The following is a 20,707-nucleotide window of genomic DNA, read 5'->3' as shown; positions in this document are numbered from 1 at the left end:
TCAAAAGGGAAAATAACAGCATGTAGGTGAGAACATAGATCTTACAGGAGGGAAATGCGCCAGATCATGTCAAAATAAATCTATATGGAGAGAGTCCAACACTGATTAAACAGAATTGTTAAGTGGAGGTTTGAAGTTTTTCTCTCGCACCAAGGAATATGATTGTAAACATGGAGAGGGAAAAAAAGTGAGACTCCCAAATGAAACGCTCGCTCAGATGGAGTATACACCCAAGAACAACATTTTTCAGATGTGGAAATCTCTCGATTTGAGAATCTGGTGAGGGATTGGAAACGTTGACCAAAAAGGCAGCTTTAGGTTGAGATTGTGTTTTTTTTTTAATAAAAAATAAAGAAACATACAGTCTATGTACAACACTTTGTACTACAGTCAAACAGCAGCCATTTATGAAATGTCTCCTTTTGAACCTTTTAGCTTCATGGTCAAACCGTTAACTTACTGTGTTAAATTATTCAGGCCTATGTTTAGAGAGTTCAGTCAAGCATTACTGAGCATTTAACTAAATCTAAAATGCTTCGTCTGTTGAGTGAGGAACCTGTAACAACATGTAATCAGCCAGAGATTTCCTTCCAGAGAAGGAAACACATGTGAAGTGCAGCGCGGGGACTGAGCTGAAGTGAACGCCACCGCTGTCCTGACACCATGTGTGCTGCTGTGCTGTTGGCGGCTGTTCCCCTGCTTAGCACATACTTTCTTAATGACCGGCCTGCCCCATATGCTGAATAAACACAAACTCCTCTGCCCTGTACAGTACGGTACATCTGGAGACCAGCGCAGTGCAACGCTGCCCGGCCCCCATTTGCGGTCAGACAAGTGTGCGCTATCTTTGTGGAAAGATATTTATTACATTTATAAAAACTGAAGGAGGTGGTGCGCGGGGTGGAGCTTTCTCTTGTGGTTTAACCGGCAGTACATTACAGGGCTTGAGAAGCCCGCCTTGGCAGGGCTGAGGATGAGTGACAGGTATGTGCAGTGTGGTCCCTTATTCAGCTCAATGAGGGGCTCTCTTTTGGTGGTCCCAGCTCCTGTCACGTTAAGAACGCAGACAGGACTATAGCTTATAATATTTTAATAAAAAACGATATATAGTAAATTAGTCATATTGAGAAGTAAACTAAACATGAGAGCCTGTTCTCGGCATTAAGATTACAAAAAGAACGACACCATTACAGCAGCACAATCTTTGGTGTTAATGTAACTCTTACAGATCAATTTAAGTTAAATTAACAATTTTACTGTGTACTTGGTAAATATCCTTAGTCCCTAGTCTCCCTACAATGCAGAAACTCACCCAAAATGCTCCTCCATGGCGCTCCTCCCTCCAACCTCAGGAAGAGATCTGTGCCTCTGCAGTCCATGATCCCGACGCACCCGATGGCCCCTGTAAACTGCATACACAACCAAGACATGCTGTAGTTTAACCACATGGACCATAACGTCCCCAGCAATGTCACAATAAGGGAACATTCTGTGAAAACATGAGATTTACAAGCTCACAATGGTGAGTTTGTAAGCTTGTAGATCAGCTGTTCTTGGCAAAGATATTTGGTGTAGAGGGGAAACAAGGACGGGGCCAAGTACAGACCTCTGGGGAACCTAGAGTAGACCGTTTTCTTTTGCCTCTCGACAGTCTAATGAATATACGTGGTGTCCATCAGCACCCCTCTGATACATTGGTTAGTCCTAATAAACACTGAATTTATGTTTAAAATTTTCATCTGAACACTGAATAGAAAGTATCGCGTTTGCTGGTAGAAAGTTGAATGTACAGTTTGCTGCAAGTACACAAGCAGTTATATTGTGAATGAAGGGACAACATGGGCTTTGATGGATGGTAAGCGATGCCTACAAAGTGACTTAGTCAAATGCTTTGTGTTTTACTTGTAAAATTATATGCACAGGAAAAGAATGTTCAAGTGCATTGTGAGCCACGGCTTCAGTTTGCATGGTTTAATCTGATCGATGGTGAGCGTGCCCCCACCCCCACCCCAGGCCCTGCTGAGATCTGAGAAGCCACCAGGCTCATAAATTTGAAAGGCATCTGTTTATTTTCAGAATGCAAATGCGGCCCACCTCAAAGGCTATAAGCTGCGGAGAACACACACAATGTGAACGTGCTAGAGTGTACCATTGGGGGGCCCGAGGCCCCACTTATGTCAGGTTCAGGGTCTCCCCCTACCCTAACTGCCCACACACAAACACACTTCTTTTTAGGAAGGGGGGGGGGAGACGGTGGCAACAGAGGGGGCTTTTCTCACACCAGGTCCCTGTTTACCCATTCCGCTGCGTTATTTGGAATGGTTTTAATGGTGGACATTTACACAAGGTGTGCAGGCGACTCAGATGCTCCATGTGCCAGATGAGGGCAGCCCCTCAGGAGAGCCAGGGGAAACAATGCCAAGTCTCCTCCCCCAACCCTCCTCTCGCCAGCCCCCTCTTGGCACCCTCCCCTTGTCCTCCAGTGAGAGCCTCAGAGGGGGTGGGGGGGACGGGGCGGGAGACCCGGGAAGGTTAATGTGCCCACTTTGATCTTCGTCAAGGCACACTGAGTAAGAATTAATTTACATTTCAGATGAAAAGGTTGACAGTATAAAAAGGCATCTTGTTTCTGGTATGTGAGAGCTGTGTAATAGGCCAGGAATTTGAGAGAGGAAGTGGTGAGGAAACAGAAGGGATAAGCCCCTCTCTTGCCTTTACTGGGAAGGAGATGAAAGGAAGAGAGGGATCTCAGTATGCACTGTTCTTCAGAAACATGGGGACCAAATGCTAGCCCAAACTTTCAAAAGCTTTTCTTGATGCATTATTAATTAATTATTACTGTTTCGTGGGCCACTCATTGAGATCAAAAAGGTGTTCCGCAAAGCCATAAGATTTTCAGGCCTTTATTCTCTCTCTTTTTTTTATAAAATAAAAGGTAGAAAGAAAAAGGAATACAGCACAATGTTTTTGTGGGACTGCATGACAATTCCTCTGGTCTCCCATTTGAATGGAGAGCTTCAGAAGACAATATCAACAGCTCATTATGTAGCTCTGCTTGCAGCCCAGAAACCAGCTGGTATCTCCCTTGGCTGGGGGGGGGGGGGGGGGTCCTGCTTTGGATGAGTGGTAGATCACTGTTTCTCAATGTTGGGACAGGGGACCACCAGGGGTCCAAATGGACGCTTACGGGTCTGTACTCTGTGAGTGTATAAATGGAACATTTGCACACTCTCAGAGTTAAACACATTGGCGAGACCCATCAAATCATATATAATAAAGTAGCGAAAAATAGACAGTCTATGTTTGCTATTTTTTTATATAAGTGATTATGGGTCTCGGTTTGGGTTTTTGAAAAAATGGCAGGTGGTTATATTGGTGCTGCTGTGACACAGATTGGGTTTCCCAAAAGGGGGAGGTCAAATTACTCTCGTTAGTAGCCCGGGTTGGAGAGGGTTCCCTTTGAAGTGATGGGAAATCCTGTTCATTTCAGTGAACAAATGATTTAGTTCACGTTCACTTTAATGATCCGTTCAAACGATTCGTTCATGTTCACCGTTCATAGCGCGATCGTCCCATGAAAAACACAATCGCGGGAGCGTTTTTGTTACGTTGCACGTACAGCCGGCCTGCCGTCCTGTGTGCCGGGGGCTATTAGGGGGAGGGGACGGGGGGAAAGTGTGAACAACACATTTCAAGGATTTGAATGAATCGTTCACGAGTCTTGCTAATAATTTGATTCTCATGAACGAATCACTCATGAACGACACATCACTAGTTCCCTTTGCCTAAGCAGATGATGAACAACTGTCTGTCTACTCTACTATATTCAAAGGAGCTTTATTGGCATGAGAAAACATACATATAACCTACATTGCCAAAGCAAGTGTCAAAAACATAAATAAAAACTTAACTAGGAAAAGTATGTGCGATTGAATGGACAATGTCTAAATAGAGCCGTCACATTGAAACTTGGAAAAACTGGCTTAAAAAACCCAACAAATGTTCACACACACACACACACACACACACACACACACACACACACACACACACACACACACACACACACACACACACACACACACACACACACACACACACACACACACACACTCTGAAGTTTGGCTTCCCATGCACTGAATCCAGGTGGTTACACTTACCTGACTGTATGCGGACAGCAGCCTGTTGCCTCTCCTTTTTTATTTGTTTGACGTTTTGTCGAGCAACATAACCCCTCCATGCTGAAGAAAGTAATAGAGAATGAGAGAGAGAGAGAGAGAGAGAGAGAGAGAGAGAGAGAGAGAAAGAGAAAGAGAGAGAGAACGAGAGAGAGAATTAGACGTAAAGAAATGGAGAAATGACTGACCAACCTCTATTATACAATACACATAGTGCACTGCATGCAACCCAAATCCCACTTCAAAACACTGCTAAACCAGGTGGCAATGGGATACATCCCTTTGAACTATCTGAGGTCTTATTGTCTGTTCTGAGAACTTCTGATGCATTGCTCCTAGCCTCCATAGGTCAAGCTGTGGTTATCAAACTCATCTCGTCATTCTATTTTCTGTCTATCATGTCTGGGGGCATATTCACTAAACATTTGCACCTGTTTCAATGACAAGATTATAAATGATTATATAAAAGATATGGATACCGTGTCTTTGGGCACAGGCCTACTCTGGGAGCACGGGAGTCTGGAACGAGGTAAATTGGGCACGATTAAAGTTACCACAGTTATAAACAGGCACGAGCCTATTCAGGAATGATGCAAGTCAAGAACGATTGCGATTAGACGATTATGTAATAATTCACTCTTTGTCAAGTCCCACCCCATGTCGCTCTGTTACTAGGTGGGACAATAAAGCCAGGGAAGACTATTTTTGAGCGGTGGTCACACCGTCTCCTATACGTGGCCGTGTGTGTGGGTCTCTGTCCGGCCGTCCGTCCGGCCGTCCGTGTATGTAGCCTCAAGCCTGCAGTACCTTTTCTGACCACACATGTTAAGGGAGGGGCGCTGTTGTTCTCACACACACACACACACACACACACACACACACACACACACACACACACACACACACACACACACACACACACACACACACACACACGGGGGAAGGGTGGGTCAGCATGTGTGGTCAAGTATTTTATTATTATTATTAACAAACTGAATGTTTAGGGTCAAATAAATTAGAGTGTGTGAAGAAACTACAGCATTGTAAAGCACACTAACCCCGCTGCACCCACCCAGTAGTGCTGTTGCACAGCCTCCACGACCACCGCTCGGTTCACACGGGTGTGATTTTTATAATGGACGTGAATGGGAAAAAACTATTTTTGCTATTTAAAGTACCAAAAGAAAAACATCTACGTGATATTCATAAAAAAGGAACAAAAAAGTACAGTAGTTACATTGCAAAACAGGGGTTTTCCCCCGAAAATACATGTTTTAATTAGTTTAATCCTCTGAAACAGGCAGAGGGCATAGAGAGAGAGAGAGCAGTGCATCTTGGGTACCTCGCACTGACGAGGAAGTTGTGGAACTATAGCCTTGCTCTCAACATAAAATGTATTTTAATTGTAACTCTGCCCATTTAAAATATATGTACCCAATCGAATATCTTAGTTACATCGATATCGTTCATGTGAACAAGTTTGTTGAAGCTTATTCATTATACTTATCGAAATCGCTATGACCACGCTGCGCCGTACCGCATCGTGGCCGTACCGTGCATCACCACACAATGCAGTGTCTAGCAGGAGATGTCTATGCAAGACTAGTAATCCACATAGCGATTTTCTTTTATCATTTCAACAAATATTCACTGTGTATTCACTCCATTTTGTTCCAAAATGTTCCTATTTATCATGACAAAGCAAAAAATAAAATAAAAATATAAATAAATCAATTTAAAACTACACTCTCTTCATTCTCTACATTCTTTTACTCTGTACTTAGTCTGCTCTTTTTCCCCACCAAACCCATTTGCTGAAAATAGCCGATCTACAAGCTCACAACGCCTCGCAGCGTGAGGCGTTGTGAGCTTGTAGATCTGCTATTTTTGGAATATGGACAGAATATGTACACTAGGGTTGAAGTTGTTAATATGAAAAGGATTGGAAGATTTGGAGGACCCCCTGTAGTAACTCTGAGGACCCACTAGGGGTCCCGGACCCCCTGTTGAAGACCCCTGACTTAGCTCATAGCACAAGTTGGCTGGGGCTGGTTGAATAACCCTGCCCTCTACTGGGTAGACATAAAGTACTTAAGTGGGAATTTAGGCATCGGTTTCTGTTGTGTGACGTCACACCAGAGCTCGATCAGAGGAGGAGAGAGACAGAGACAGAGGAAGGGAGGGAGAGAGGAATAGATAGGGAGAGGGGGTGAGGAAGGAAGGGAGAGAGAGGGAGGTTGCGTCCCCAATCCCCAAGAGGAGATTTTAACGGGGAGGGGGGAGCCTATTTCACCCATGCAATAACCCGGCCAGAGCTGGGTACCAAACCTGAACACACAGATTAAACATGTAATTTCCTTTCAAATTAAACATTTTATTTTATGCGTGAATATTATAAACATGATTCTGAAAGAACTGTACAATAGAAATAACAAAAATAAAAAGGTGCGATTCATAGTCACTATGTAGACATAATTTTGCACACAAATAGCTATACCTGATTGGATGACGATGGCTCCACGCTTCCTCTTCTGCTTGGTTTTGCGGTAGCGCCTGGCACCCAGCCAGCCCTTGGTATATGCCTGCATCACCACCACCCGTGCAATCACCTCCCTGAGCAGCAGGTTGAGTTGCTCCACATGGTAATACTTCAGAAACACCTGACACACAGTGGAGACAATGTTAAAACCCAGATCTCTATGCGTTTTACTGGTACAAGGCAAACAGTTGGGGGTAGAAATGTTTTGACGTTTCTTTTGCCCATTTAGACCTGAGGCCGATTTGAAAAAGGCCTTCTACATCTGAAAAACTAATTATAATTTATGTATTTGTGTTGTGAGGAAGTTAGGGCTACATTATATGAACGAATCATGAACAAAAATCCTGCACACTGCTCTTGCTCAGCAGCATCAGTTTTATTCAAATATTGACATGACGTTTCGGTACTTCTGGATCTTCATCGATGGTGTCTTGACATTCTTGATTGTTCATGATTGTTTCATTTGTCACTGTCCAACTCACCTGCATCTGAACAAAGTGCCTGGATGTGTGAATATTTTCTTTGCAAGGTGACATTTTAAAGCTGCAATCCATAAGATTTATGTCCTACACAGGATTTGAAACATAGTATCATGCGCAAGCAAGGGCCAGAATTCTTACTGCTGAGCTAAGCCAGAATGCCCAGTTGGTCAGTGGAGATATTGCACTTTGAGCTTCAGGCAATACCACTTGTCAACAAGTAGTGTTTTAACCGGGCTAGTCCCAGTTGTCCTACGCCCAGTTGTCCAACGTCCCAGTTGTCCTACTGTGTCCCAGTTGTCCTACTGTAGCCTGGCTGTATGGGCTAGTCCGCGACCGCGAACAGACTGTAAAGCAAGCGATCTTCATCCCATTCATGCGCTTATCGTGCGCTTGCCCAGGCCTTACGGCCTGGGCATAAATATAACGATTGCATTCACCACGGCTTCGTAAATCGCGCGGCGCTCCCCTGCGGCGCTCGGGCGCGAAGAGCAGGACCAAGGTCCGCTGGCCTTCGCGCCGCTTGCAATGTCGTGGACAATAATTACAGTCGGACGTTGGACGCGCACACACATTTCGCCCAATTTCGAACTGCCAGGCTACAGTAGGACAACTGGGACCCAGTAGGACAACTGGGACGTTGGACAACTGGGCGTAGGACAACTGGGATTTTCCCGTTTTATCCTGAACATAGGGTGTAAATCTCTCAACAGAAGAGCAGGGAGACTACCTTCAACCACCATAGGCTGGCGGTGGATGGAGGTACACCACTATTATATTGTATTAACATACACTCCTATTATAGCTCATTTACCAGTAGGCGGCCCTGAGGGAGAGAAGCGACATTGTGCGGAAACAACAGAGATTGACACAATATGTCCATATATGGGCATTCCCAGATATGTGCTTAATATTGATGACAACAGGGATCTCCATATATATGTTTATGGGCATAAAAGGGACAAGGACGGAATTATTTTGCAAGTGTGACTCACGCCGCAACAACCACACTGGTTATCATGGGACTGACACAATATGTCCATATATGGGCAATCCCAGATATTGATGACATCACGGACGGACATGATCTTCAGGTTTTCATAATAAATGTGAACTACAGTAGTAAAAATTGCACCCGTGCGAAGTGAGCGGTGCAAAAATATTTAGGGAGTATGATATACTGTGGACTTTGATTTTCAAGCCTTTTCTTTAAATAACTAGACCAGGTCAACCTGGTTGTGCCAGACCCCGGTTCTGCCAACCCCCTGTCTGTCATCATCATTTATGACATCATGCCTTTTGTAGGCATGTCATCATCATGTCATCATCATATATACCCTTTATATAGAAAACCCGGACAGACCGACATTTGCTTATGTAGGCCTACCCATTTCATGGGTCTGGCAATCATAAATGTTTTTCCCTTTTAAATTGAAGATATTAAATAATATCTTTATCTTTTACTCTAGAATTGTATCATAAGGATATGATATCTTGTAGAGAACAGTTCAAGAAGGATTGAAAAGGAAAAGAAATGGTCTTTTGCTGTGTAGTATGAACTATATAGACAACATTGTGCATTGCTGTCGTTTTTATTAAGGAAGTAGGCGATAACATAAGTGTGGTTATGTTATCGCTTATAAGTGAATATTAATCTAATACAATTCTGATATTCAAGGTTAGGCGGCCTAAACGTGTTATGACGTATTTTACACGGCCTAAGCGCGTTCTAAATCAGAGTTAACCAATCGGGTGCCTGTGTGACTATGACATCATGGACAGATCAACAGAATCGAACTGTTTCATTGGTCTAACGGACTTGTGTCATCATCACCGTGCGAAGTGAGCGGTGCAAACTAATTCCTGTAAAGGCGCCTGCGTGAATCAGTGTTGATAGGCATGCATGGCAATATTCTTTGTGTTGTGTATGATGTCAGTCTAGAGGTCTGCTCAGACTATATAAGATTTTCGTGTGTCCTGACCTTTACACCATACAGAGGACGGAACCATCTCTGGACAGAACCAGCTCTGCCACCAGAGCCTGATGACTCTGGTGGTCGTCAGTTAGGCAACCAGTGATCTTATTTGCCTCTAGATTTTTGTTTATGACCCTATACTAATTATTTCGGCAAAGCCGAAGTATTTGAATTTCATACCACGATTATTTTGACCAAAGAATCATCCGTTATCCTGGGGCGGAACATTTGGTCTAGTTAACTCATCTTACCCTCATTAGTGACAGCATTACCTTTTTTTGTATATATTAATATTCCAAAAATAAAAATGAGTCAGGTGATTTCAAAATCCTCACAGATAACAGTGGCACACATGGCACATGGTACCGTAGTTCCAAGTTTTCAAAGGAAAAGTAGGTCATAGGGGAAGAATCCACATGAAGGTAGGCAATCCAACATAGAAAAAACAGTCAGTCAAAGAAAGTGTTCCATTGTGGCAGGCCAGCCGGGTGACATGCGATGTTCAGGCCTTGTTCAACAGTCTGAGGCGGGAGGAAGCTGTTCAGAAAGCTGGTGCTCTTGCAATTGATACTAGACCTCCTTCCATGGCCACAGCTGTAGAAGTGAGATGAAGAGGTTGTGACTGGGGTGGTGACTGTCCTGTTCAGTGAGCTTTGACTACACACTGCTCATCGTACGGCTAATGGAGTGAGGAGAGCCCACCAGCCATTATGTACTTGGCCCAACGCACCACAACATACAGTAGGCTTTTCCGTTTTTTAATGGTGCAGATGCCATACCAGGCTGTGACACAGCAGCCTGACAGAGTGCTTTCAATGGAGTTGTTGTAATACAGCCTGAGGATGCGGGGGCTCGCTCCGAACTCCTTCAGGTAATGTAACTAGTATGGTATTTGCTGACCCTTTCCGCTGCAATTCCATCAATGAAGCACCATGGTCTTGACATTGTGGGCAAGGTTGAGTACCAGCAATCCCTGTAGACAGACTCATCATATCTGGCATATCACTGTCATGTTGTGTCCTGTCTTGATTCTGTCATGCAGGTGGCTCTTTATTGTTTATACTATTTAGTTATAATCTATACAGTCTGTTTTTGGAGGAAAAGTACTGTAGGAAATCACGTGATTCACTGTCTTCAGAAGCACATCACGTTCCGTCAGAACATTACTGAGATGAGATTCATTCGGGAAAATCTGTTATCAGTGAAATCTTTGTGAAATCTGTTATCAGTGTGTTTTATTATACATTTTGTTTCATGAAACCTCAGAGAACTGACATTGCTGATTGTATGAGTCATGTATTTATCTATAATACATGAAAACAAACCACACTTTTAGACAGGGCCCTGTGATTAAAGCGCTCTGTCTAAAAGTGTGGTTTGTTTTCATGTATTATAGATAAATACATGACTCATACAATTTTGAAATTCAAGGTTAGCACCGCTCAATAATTTTTTATGACGTAATTTAGGCAGCCTAAACGCGTTCTAAATCAGAGTTAACCAATCGGGTGCCTATGTGACTATGACATCATGGACAGATCAACAGAATCGAAGTGTTTCATTGGTCTAGCGGACTCATGTCATCATCATTTGTGACATCATGTTTTTTTTTAAGCGGTCTATAGGAGCGGTTAGCACCGCTCAAAAATAATGTTTTGTACAGTATACACTAAAAAAAATCAAACCTCGGTTCGAAATGGAGCAGTGAATCTATGTGTGTGTGTGTGTGTGTGTGTGTGTGTGTGTGTGTGTGTGTGTGTGTGTGTGTGTGTGCGTGTGTGTTTGTGCCTGCACAACAGCGCCCCTCCTTTAACTTGTGTGGCCACTCAAGGTATTGCCAGGCTACAGACATACCCAGCCAGCCAGCCAGCCAGCCAGCCAGCCAGCCACATAGCCAGCCAGCCAGCCACAGACATACCTGTCTATTGGGAGCGCTTTCACCGCTCCAAAAAGTCATGGATTGCAGCTTTACTAATAGCATTGTTGTAACAAGCAATAGTAACGATTGTAATGAATGGTAATGAATGACATTACCTTGGTCTTTCCTAAGACCCAGTTTTCTAGTTTGGCCCGCTTCAGTATGGCAACAGCATTCTCTTTGCTGCTCTCAGGCATCTGGTGCGCCCGGAAGGCGAGGTAATAATATCTATAAGAGAGACAGGAGGAACAATTTGACCCAGCTTTAATACTTCAAGAGGTCAGAGAGAGACTCCAGAATACACTGTACATTAAAAGCAACTCATTTAGAAAATCTCAGGAAAAAAGTCAGGATTGAAGTAAAATCCTCAGTGTTGATTTATCCACTTGTAACTCAGAGAGTGTACAAATGCAACCAAATGGACCCAGTTACATTCGTACATTCTCTGAGACCATTTAGGCCAAGGCTACACGGAGCTGGATATTTGTGAATATAGACATTTTTTGGTGCTGTTGGGGCTTGTAGCCACACGAAGCTGGATATTTTGGCAGTGAATCTGGATATTTTTCAATCCGGATAAATAAGCGGAGACACTGAAAAATAACCGCTTCACTGGATCCGTGTAGTCATGATACCCGGATATCTCTGAAGACTTTACTGTGTGTGTGCTTGTTAGACCTAGATGTCTTTGTCGTGTGGACCTAGATATTTTTCTATGTGGATATCTGAAAAACCGGGATATATGAAATATCCAGCTCCGTGTGGACCTAGATATTTTTCTATGTGGATATCTGAAAAACCAGGATATATGAAAAATCCAGCTCCGTGTAGCCATGGCCTGAAACCCCATATATTTAGTTGAGCGGGGGCCCCAGGGGTCTATACTCTATACCAGGGGTGTCGAACTCATTTTGGGGTGAGGGTCGCATTGGATGAAAGGCGACTTGATTAGGGCCGCAACCAGTCGCGGATCGGATGGCATGCACACTCGCGCACATGTTCGCTCTGTTTTTCTTCCTGTCGTCTCAGCCACTGCTAATAGCTAGCAGTATAGCAGTATATTATTTTACAAATTGTGTTCATTAAGTAAACTAGCTACTTCATTATTGGCATTACAGTTGCAGTTAGGTACGAGAGAAGCTATTTGTTTAAAGGAGTAGTTCATCCCCAAAATGACTTTTTTTTTTAGTTCAATAATATATTTTTATTTTATTTGTCGCATTACTAAGACAAAAATGTGATAATAGTACACTTCCCCCCATTGATTCCGGATGGGGACCCAAATGCATTTGGGTCCCCATCCGGAATCAATAGGCATGCATTTATTGTAATCAAATTTCTGTTTTAGGAATGCGTCTCCATTGGCTCCATGGCATTTTGGGGGTGAACTACTAAATTTCTGTTTTAGGAATGAGTCTCCATTGGCTCCATGGCATTTTGGGGGTGAACTACTAGCTCAGCTCTCTCTCTCTCTCTGAAGATGACAGCATTGCTAGGAATGGGGTGGGGGGTCTGGCTATGAATAATACCTGAACATACCTACAATATTCGAACTGTACTCAAAGATTACACATATTAGACATGGAAATGAATGTTGTTAAAGGGGAAGACCACCCATTTTCAATATTGAACTATGTCATTAATATACCTTAGAGGAGTTGTGTGGAAATAAAAGTTCCCCCCCTTCTGTGTTGCCTAGAACTGGAGGATTGATTTTGGGGTTTGTATTGCAAATCACAATTTGATGACATCACACATTGTACTTTACAATACAAACCCCAAAATCAATCTTCCAGTTGTAGGCAACACAGAAGAGGGGGAACTTTTTCTTTATTTCCACACAACTCCTCTAAGGTATATTACATAGTTCAATATTGAAAATGGGTGGTCTTCCCCTTTAACAACATTAATTTCCATGTCTAATATGTGTAATCTTTGAGTACAGTTCGAATATTGTAGGTATGTTCAGGTATTATTCATAGCCAGACCCCCCACCCCATTCCTAGCAATGCTGTCATCTTCAGAGAGAGAGAGAGAGCTGGGCGGGGTTGCACCAGCTGTTACTAAGTTATAACGTAGCCTAGTTGTAACGTAAATGGCTTCTAAGTCAAGACTTAGGCATTACTAAAATTTCAGCTGTTGCACCACTCTAACGTATCTCTAAGTAACTACTAAATATTTACACCAGCCTTTGGGCAGCACTAAGTCCTTACTAAGTAACCTATCTCTATGGGAGTAGAGCAACTACACTACTAACGTGGCAGACAGACAGCATTATATCGGCTATTTAATTAATTCAACAATGAAACGACTGTGTTTAAAACATACATTAAGCCCTATATACATTTCGGTCATTTGAAAATAGCCGATCTACAAGCTCACAATGCGTCTGCTATTAACAGAGTAGTTCTATATTGCAGGATTGATACTTTGATTTGAGTAATTCATTTGAGTTGCTACTTTTTCAACCACTGCGTGTTAGCCGCGGCAGACATCCAGCACAACAGTGAATTGAACGGTGCGCTCTTCCCGTGTCTTACTTCACAACGGCGAAAAATGTATGAGGCCAATATAATTTGTGATACAATCCGTTTGCAGGGCAGTGTGCAGGGATGCGCTCGCCCTCTGCACCCATTTCAGTGACTTGTGTACATGCCAGTGGCGAGACGGAGCTCTGTCTGTTGACAAAAGACGATACAAGCTTTACTTCTTTACTAGAAACAGTTCGTTTTCATTGACGTCATTTTATGCGACTACACATTATTTTAAGAACAGTTTACGCATTACTAGTTACGTTATGCCATAAGCAGTCGTGGTGCAACACCTGTTAGTAAGCCACATAGTTACAAACTAACTAGTAGTTACTAAGCCTCTATTAAGGACTTTACTCCCTAATTTAGGGTAGAACTTATGTTCTGGTGGTGCAACCTGCCCCTGGTCACTTGACATTACAATCAATCAACTCAATCACTGCCAGCTGGTGGGAGAAACCTAGCCTGCAGTGAGCAGGCATTAGTTAGGTTAATTCTTAAAACAATCATAACTCTTGACAGGAATGGGCTAGAGACTTACTTTTCTTCCCCTAAATGCTCAGAAATGTATGCTCTACAAGCCTGGGCCGGATTGAATCATCTCGCCGGCCGGATCCGGCCCGCAGGCCGTATGTTTGACATCCCTGCTCTATACTATACTCCTCCCAAAAGCTCACAACACGTCGCAAAGGTTTGCACCCAGAATAGTATCGATATGGTTCATATGGTTAAATGAACACTGAAGATTTCACTGTGTAGCTAGCTGCTCTGGTTTGAAAAGAGAGAGCGAGTGACACATGAGTTTCAAACAGAGGCCTATTGTCTGAGCTCTTTTGAATTGATGATGGTCTCTTATTTCAATGGCTGCAGAAGATGCCCATCAGGCCGGGCCTATCGGTGTACATCAGCGCCACGACATGTTTATACTTCATTGTTTGCAGACCTCCACTGATCCCCTTGTCATAGTTAACAAAATACCAGCATAGGACAAGGGGACGCTAAACGTTTGTTCGGGGGACATCAAGGCTCCCAAACTACTGGTTTGTCCTGTGTGTTCTGGTGTTGGTCAAAGAGAAGAACAACAAGAAGAGAAACTTCTTTGAACTCCCCTCCCCAACCTCGGTCTACAGCCTTTCATTCTAATTCCTGTTGATACCTGTTATTGCTTTGATGGTAAATACAAAGCTCTCCTTGGCAACATCAGAGGCGTCTTTGATATGAGAGCACAAATTTAAATCAGTTTTCACTAAAGGTGAAGTTTAGCCATTCAGTCTGTCAGTATTATTTCTGCCTGGCTTGGGAGGGATGATATGTATTCAATGGCAAGGTTAGAATCCAGTCTGAAGAGTACAAGGCATTAACTCACTCTCTTTGCACACACACACACACACACACACACACACACACACACACACACACACACACACACACACACACACACACACACACACACACACACACACACACACACACACACACACATGTGCTTGTGCACACACAAACACGGATATGTGCTTGTGCACACACAAACACAGTTGCAGTGTTATGCATGCCATGCACACACACATAATTGAATAGCAGACAGTCAATTATCTAGTGAAATACCATTGGCACTATACTAAATGCTCAAATATTCCTACTAATATTTTGAGAAAAAGTAGAACACGCAAGGAAATTGCATGCGGTCATTTAAAGTTCTAGTCCACCTAAACTAAATCCACATTCTTTTAAAAGCTTCCCTAGAGCAGTGTAACTAACCAGTCATCTCACAGCTTTTTTCTTTCCCTTCCACAGGCCACAAGCCCAAGTTAATTAAATTTTATATCATCTTAAAGCCTCCCCCATTAGAGGTGCCTGGAATACTTTTCAAAGGATAATTGATCAAACGTAGGTTTCCGTGCATTTTCCCAAGGACCCAGTCTGAGTATATTTTTTCTTTTTAACAGGGCCGACTGAGTTTAAATGCCTTATTTTTGGAATAGTTTGAGATATCTGATTTGGACAGAAATGTGTACAACCTATAAAACATTATCAAATCCTGTCCCACATTTTACTTTTTAAAAACAAACAACTCTGTTAAATAAAGCGCCACCCTAATGAGAGGCTGTTTTAACTGTGTCATAATGACATACCAATGGGAAAAGACGGCCACAGTTCACTTTTTTTTATTCCAGGACGCAGAGGAGAAGAACAAACTTCTCATGAATAGCAAAGGGAAATGCCATTAAAATGTATAATCACAGATCCTCCCTGTTTGAATTTTACACTTGTTTTCCAGACTGGAGAATCCACCACTCCACCACTGTTAAGACAGAAATGTATGTAGGATGTAGACTTTCTCTGCTATCGCTAATGACTGCCAATTAGCCAGCCACTTGCTCCACACAAGTTTTACTCCTGTCTAATTAAGGAAGCCGTGTTTTTGTGTGATGTAGCGCAGTGGTGCACTTGTTCCGCTCCATCACTGGATTTGTGTCAGTGCTTAGCATAAGCACACGCCACGCAGCAGCAGAGGCTCTATACTTCTATATCTATATCATATCACTTTCAACCCAGAGTCAAAACCAACAAAGGGTCAAACTTGTTCTTCTGCTATACCACCAAAATGTGGAAAGCCTTACTGAAGGCCATAAAGGAGTGTGGATCCCTAGCATCCTTTAAAATTGCCCTGAAAAACCACTTACAGGCAGCAGCCGTTCGCAACTGGTAAAAAAACAAACCTAGCCCAGCCCTACCCTCCCCTGCCCCTTCTTTGTATATACTTACTGTTTGTTTAGACTTTCTGTTTTTTTTTGGTTCTTTCATTTTCTTTTCTTTACATATCTACTGCATAGTACTGTGTTCTATTTGTCTGTCATTCAATGTTATATGAGATACTTAAATGGTTTCCTGTGGAAATAAGTCTTTTCTAGGATCTCCTTTTAGTAGACCTTGTACCAGTGAACTGTACCGTCATGAAACTGTACCTTTTCCTATGCAAACTTCTAATAAAGTCTTCAATCAATCAATCAATCAAAGTTAAAATGACCTGTTAACAAACTCCTCAAATGGGATGCGATGGGAGTAGCCTTGGCGCCGGATGTTCACCGTCTCTAGGATCCCTGTGTAGCGCAATTGCACCATCACCCTCTCCTTGCAGAAGCGCAGGGCCTGCCTGTCGTCATTGGGCTTAATGCAGCGCACAAAGTGGGGCTGACCCACCACCATCTTAGAGAGCAGATCCATGAGGGAGTACTGCAAACATAAGGAGGGACATGACAAGAAAAAACAGAGCAACATTTCCATGTGCATTAGTGATATCAAAGTCTAAACAATATTGTGCTGTGCACTTCAAACAGCATCCAAATGATCTTATATCTATTTTTGCTGATAAACATGCACCTAAGCTGCTTTCATGTGGTTTCAGATAATGTCTGCGGTCGGTGTGGGCAGGGTCTACTACCTAAAACATAAACATGGTATATTGAAATATATCCTTCTAGATATTATTCTAAATTCTGTGGCTGATGTCTTGCTCTTCAGTACCAGCATAGACACACCCGGGATCAATCAAATAAATAGGATAGACACTATTGCTAATATGTGAGGGGAATCAAGAAATGTGTGTATGTATATATATATATATATATATATATATATATATATAGGGTGCAACATATCGAACCGAATATCGAAAATCGAATCGAACCGAGAAATATCGAACCGAATGACCCTGTACCGAACAATACAATACATACCACAACACATCCACATTCCCCTGGAACCCCCTCAAGGACCCCTAGGGAGCCCACTTAGAGAACCACTACCCTATAGGTTGGATACCGTATTGTTCAAAGTTAAAACAAAAAAAAACATAGTTATAAAAATACATTTATAAATCAAGGACATTTCTGTTTATTTTTTGTATCGAAAAAGTATCGAACCGAACCGAACCGTGAATTTTGTGTATCGTTGCACCCCTACCTTATTATATATATATATATATATATATATATATATATATATATATATATATATATATACACACAGTATATACATACAGTATATACATATTAGGCTTTTTTAGAGGTAAGACTTAAGAGGTCAACTTGTTAAGTGCTGCTAATCTCCCAGTCATGCCGAGCGATAAAAAAAAGAGTGTATAAGAGTGTATGTACAAATGACCCAAATGGACCCGTAACGGTCCACTCTCTGAGTTAAAAGATTTAGCAAGGATGGACGATGAGAGTACATACACGGAAGTAGGAGGCCACGGTCTGTCTCCTCATGTTGGTGGTTTCCTCTGGGTGTCGCATCATTTCCATGGTATCTACCTAAACACAAGTGTTCACACAATACATGCATTCAGGAACAGGCCAGATGCTGGCATAATGAGTGTACTAGAGACATCACTGTAAATGCTTCCTAAATGTTATTTTCTACCTGATATATGTGTGTTTAGCATAGATAAAGGCCTTATTACACCATTAATACTTCCTCTAAATGGTACCGTTGAGGACATACGGCTGTGCTAACCATGCTGTCTGTGTAACATGGCACCGTAAACACTTAAAGGCAACTATCTAGAGAGGAGATCTTGGGAGCGCTGTAGGGCATGGGAAAATTGCAGAGCGTTCTGAATAACGACGCTAGCCGTCAGAAACCAGATAGTCTTTCTGACAACGTATTAACGAGGACACAATATAAGCATTCTAATGGTCCTCTCGGTTCATGGCTTCATCAAAATTAATGACGCAATAAATATTTTATAGTAAGTCTACATAGCAAAGTGCATATCTTAATACTTTATTTCTTCCTTGCACAGAAAGAAAGCCATGTCAAACATCCCCTGGATAACTTGAATGGATTAATTGGATACCTTGACAGTTTAGTATGTTAGAATGCTACTTGAGACATAGGTATGAGGAGACATTTAGCACCTTTATACAAGGAACTTTTAACAAGGGCCCGGTACACATGCAGACACACTTTCACCATCTGTACCACTAGTACAGGCCCCAAATTTTATAACCGTTTCTAACTTTTCTTCAGCTTCATATGGGAGAAATATGACATGCATGTGTCATCAATTATACAGAGATCCTTTTACAAAGTGCTTTGTGGGCCCTGGTTAGAAATCTTGCAAATTGGAACTGGTTTTCTACTGGTCTTTCTCATCCTGGCCTTAATTTTGTCACACAATGTACTCTGAGCATTTGTGTTCATAAAAGTACCCAGGCTGTCTGAGAAACGATAAAAAACACTCACCTACATAAAATTGGAAGTATATCACTGTAATGAATGTCAGTCAAAACCAGACCTCATTCTGTATGAATTAGAAAATATTCTGTCTGTTTAAAGTTGAATGTATACTCTATTGTGCAAGCTTGTCCCTTGCTTGTAGATCAGTAAAGCTGTAATCCATAAAGGTTTTTGTGTAAAACGCAACCTCAGGAGTTGGAAGCGATCTCACTGCTCTTCTATTAAAGTGGCTGTAAAGCAGTAATAATAATGTATTTTCAGTTTGTCACACCACAGCATAATGTGTTATTAACCAACCAGCCGAATTTGATTGATTAAAAGATTTTCAAATGGTCTTAACAATTCAGTAAAACTTAATTCCCAAAATGTAAAAAATAATATTCAGCCATGACTACGAATAATGTGTTTAGAAACAAATCATTGAATCTCCTTTACAGTCTTTAAGACATTTTTTATCCTAATTTTGGATAGGACCACTACTGCAAAACAGGCTTTCCGTCTTAGCACGGCAGTAGAAATCTTACGTATTACAGCTTTAAGAGACCAGCAGTAACCTTTTTGATGGGTTCTGTGGGCTTCTTACCTTCAATAGGTATTTGGGAGACTGAGGACAGCACATGTCGGTGAGAAACATGGAAATAAACGAAGAGACAAGGTGATAGACAGGAAGTGAAGACTCTGAAATCAACCTTTAACCACTTAAACCCTACATCATTTGTTGACTGGTGTCGTCCGAATGGGGGTCTATATTTGGCCCCTTCTTTTTCCCATCTACTATACCAAATATATTTGCTGAAAAAAGGTGAAATATTCAACTGCTTATGGTGAATTTTGGCCTATTGTGACATGGCTAATGTCTCAAGACAGATTTTCAATATATTCAAATTTGTTTAGTTTTTCGGTATTTTACAGAATGCGTTCCGTGATTGTGACAGATGTCCAGAATAGGGATGATAAGGTTCATGTGGTCAAGGGAATTGACACTGTGAATCATAATGTGAAACCACAACATTTTGTTTTGGGAGTTATCCTCTATTTTAGTTTGTGGTCATTATGATTTGACAAAATGCTTCTTGTCTTAAATTAGGTAAAAGATACAGGTGGAAAAGATTCAAGAAAAACTGATGAGACTGTGTCAGCACACTACAGCACACTGACTCAGACGGTGTTGTGCATGAGAGATGAAAGCCAAGACAATATTAGTTAGTCCCTAAAACCGAAAGGTTGCTGCAGTAGAAACCAAATGCCAGATGGCAAGACTGCAGCACCACAGGCAGGAGAGCAGATAGCAGGGCAGTCAATGCTGGAGTCAATGCTTCACAGCACATGCATTCACTATGTTGTTAATGTGGTGCCCAGCAGCACACCCCATTTTTGTATCATTTGAAAATGTTTTGAAACTAGCTGAAATACAAGCTCACAACACATTGCCATGCGATATGTGGGCAGCTTGTAGAACTGCTTTATCTGAAGTAAAAAAAAAAAATACAACTTAAAATTAAGAAGATATATGAGATACTGATTAAAAAAATCTTTATAAAATGTTTTGAAACTATTGTTTTAATTTCATTTATTTTGAAAATCTTTGCCTATAATGACATGCCCTCTACAGGGATTGCCAGGCTGAAAGTGGTTAACTTGGGATTCCAACTGATTCAGCACATTTGACAGCTAAAGCACAGGGGCAACAACTCTCACCTTGTTGCGTCCTGAAGTGAGCTGTGGTGGCAGCGATCTGGAAGCAGCAGTGATCCTTGCCCTTGATGTTGCCAGATTACCTGTCAAAAGCAACAACAACAACACAACTGTCTGCAAAATAGTACCACAGTGGAATTCTCAAAAGAA

At 42.0% G+C, this 20,707-nt stretch overlaps 1 protein-coding gene across 1 annotated transcript in view; it reads right to left on the bottom strand.

Moving 5' to 3' along the window:
* The window catches only part of myo3b (myosin IIIB), a gene marked incomplete at both ends in the record, with an annotated part of 98,958 nt that overhangs the window by 17,069 nt on the left and 61,182 nt on the right, over window positions 1–20,707 (bottom strand). The window contains 8 exons of the mRNA XM_080752791.1: window positions 1,313–1,409; window positions 4,161–4,241; window positions 6,676–6,838; window positions 11,207–11,318; window positions 16,650–16,855; window positions 17,857–17,934; window positions 19,446–19,466; window positions 20,561–20,640. Coding sequence (XP_080608917.1) covers window positions 1,313–1,409; window positions 4,161–4,241; window positions 6,676–6,838; window positions 11,207–11,318; window positions 16,650–16,855; window positions 17,857–17,934; window positions 19,446–19,466; window positions 20,561–20,640 — 838 coding nt within the window. The remainder of the gene's footprint in view (window positions 1–1,312; window positions 1,410–4,160; window positions 4,242–6,675; window positions 6,839–11,206; window positions 11,319–16,649; window positions 16,856–17,856; window positions 17,935–19,445; window positions 19,467–20,560; window positions 20,641–20,707) is intronic.

The sequence above is a fragment of the Nannobrachium achirus genome, assembly GCF_963921795.1.
Source record: "Nannobrachium achirus genome assembly, chromosome: 22".
Classification (NCBI taxonomy): domain Eukaryota; kingdom Metazoa; phylum Chordata; class Actinopteri; order Myctophiformes; family Myctophidae; genus Nannobrachium; species Nannobrachium achirus.
The sequence above is the reverse complement of the archived record's forward strand: the minus strand, read 5'-3'. Positions and strand labels throughout refer to the sequence as shown.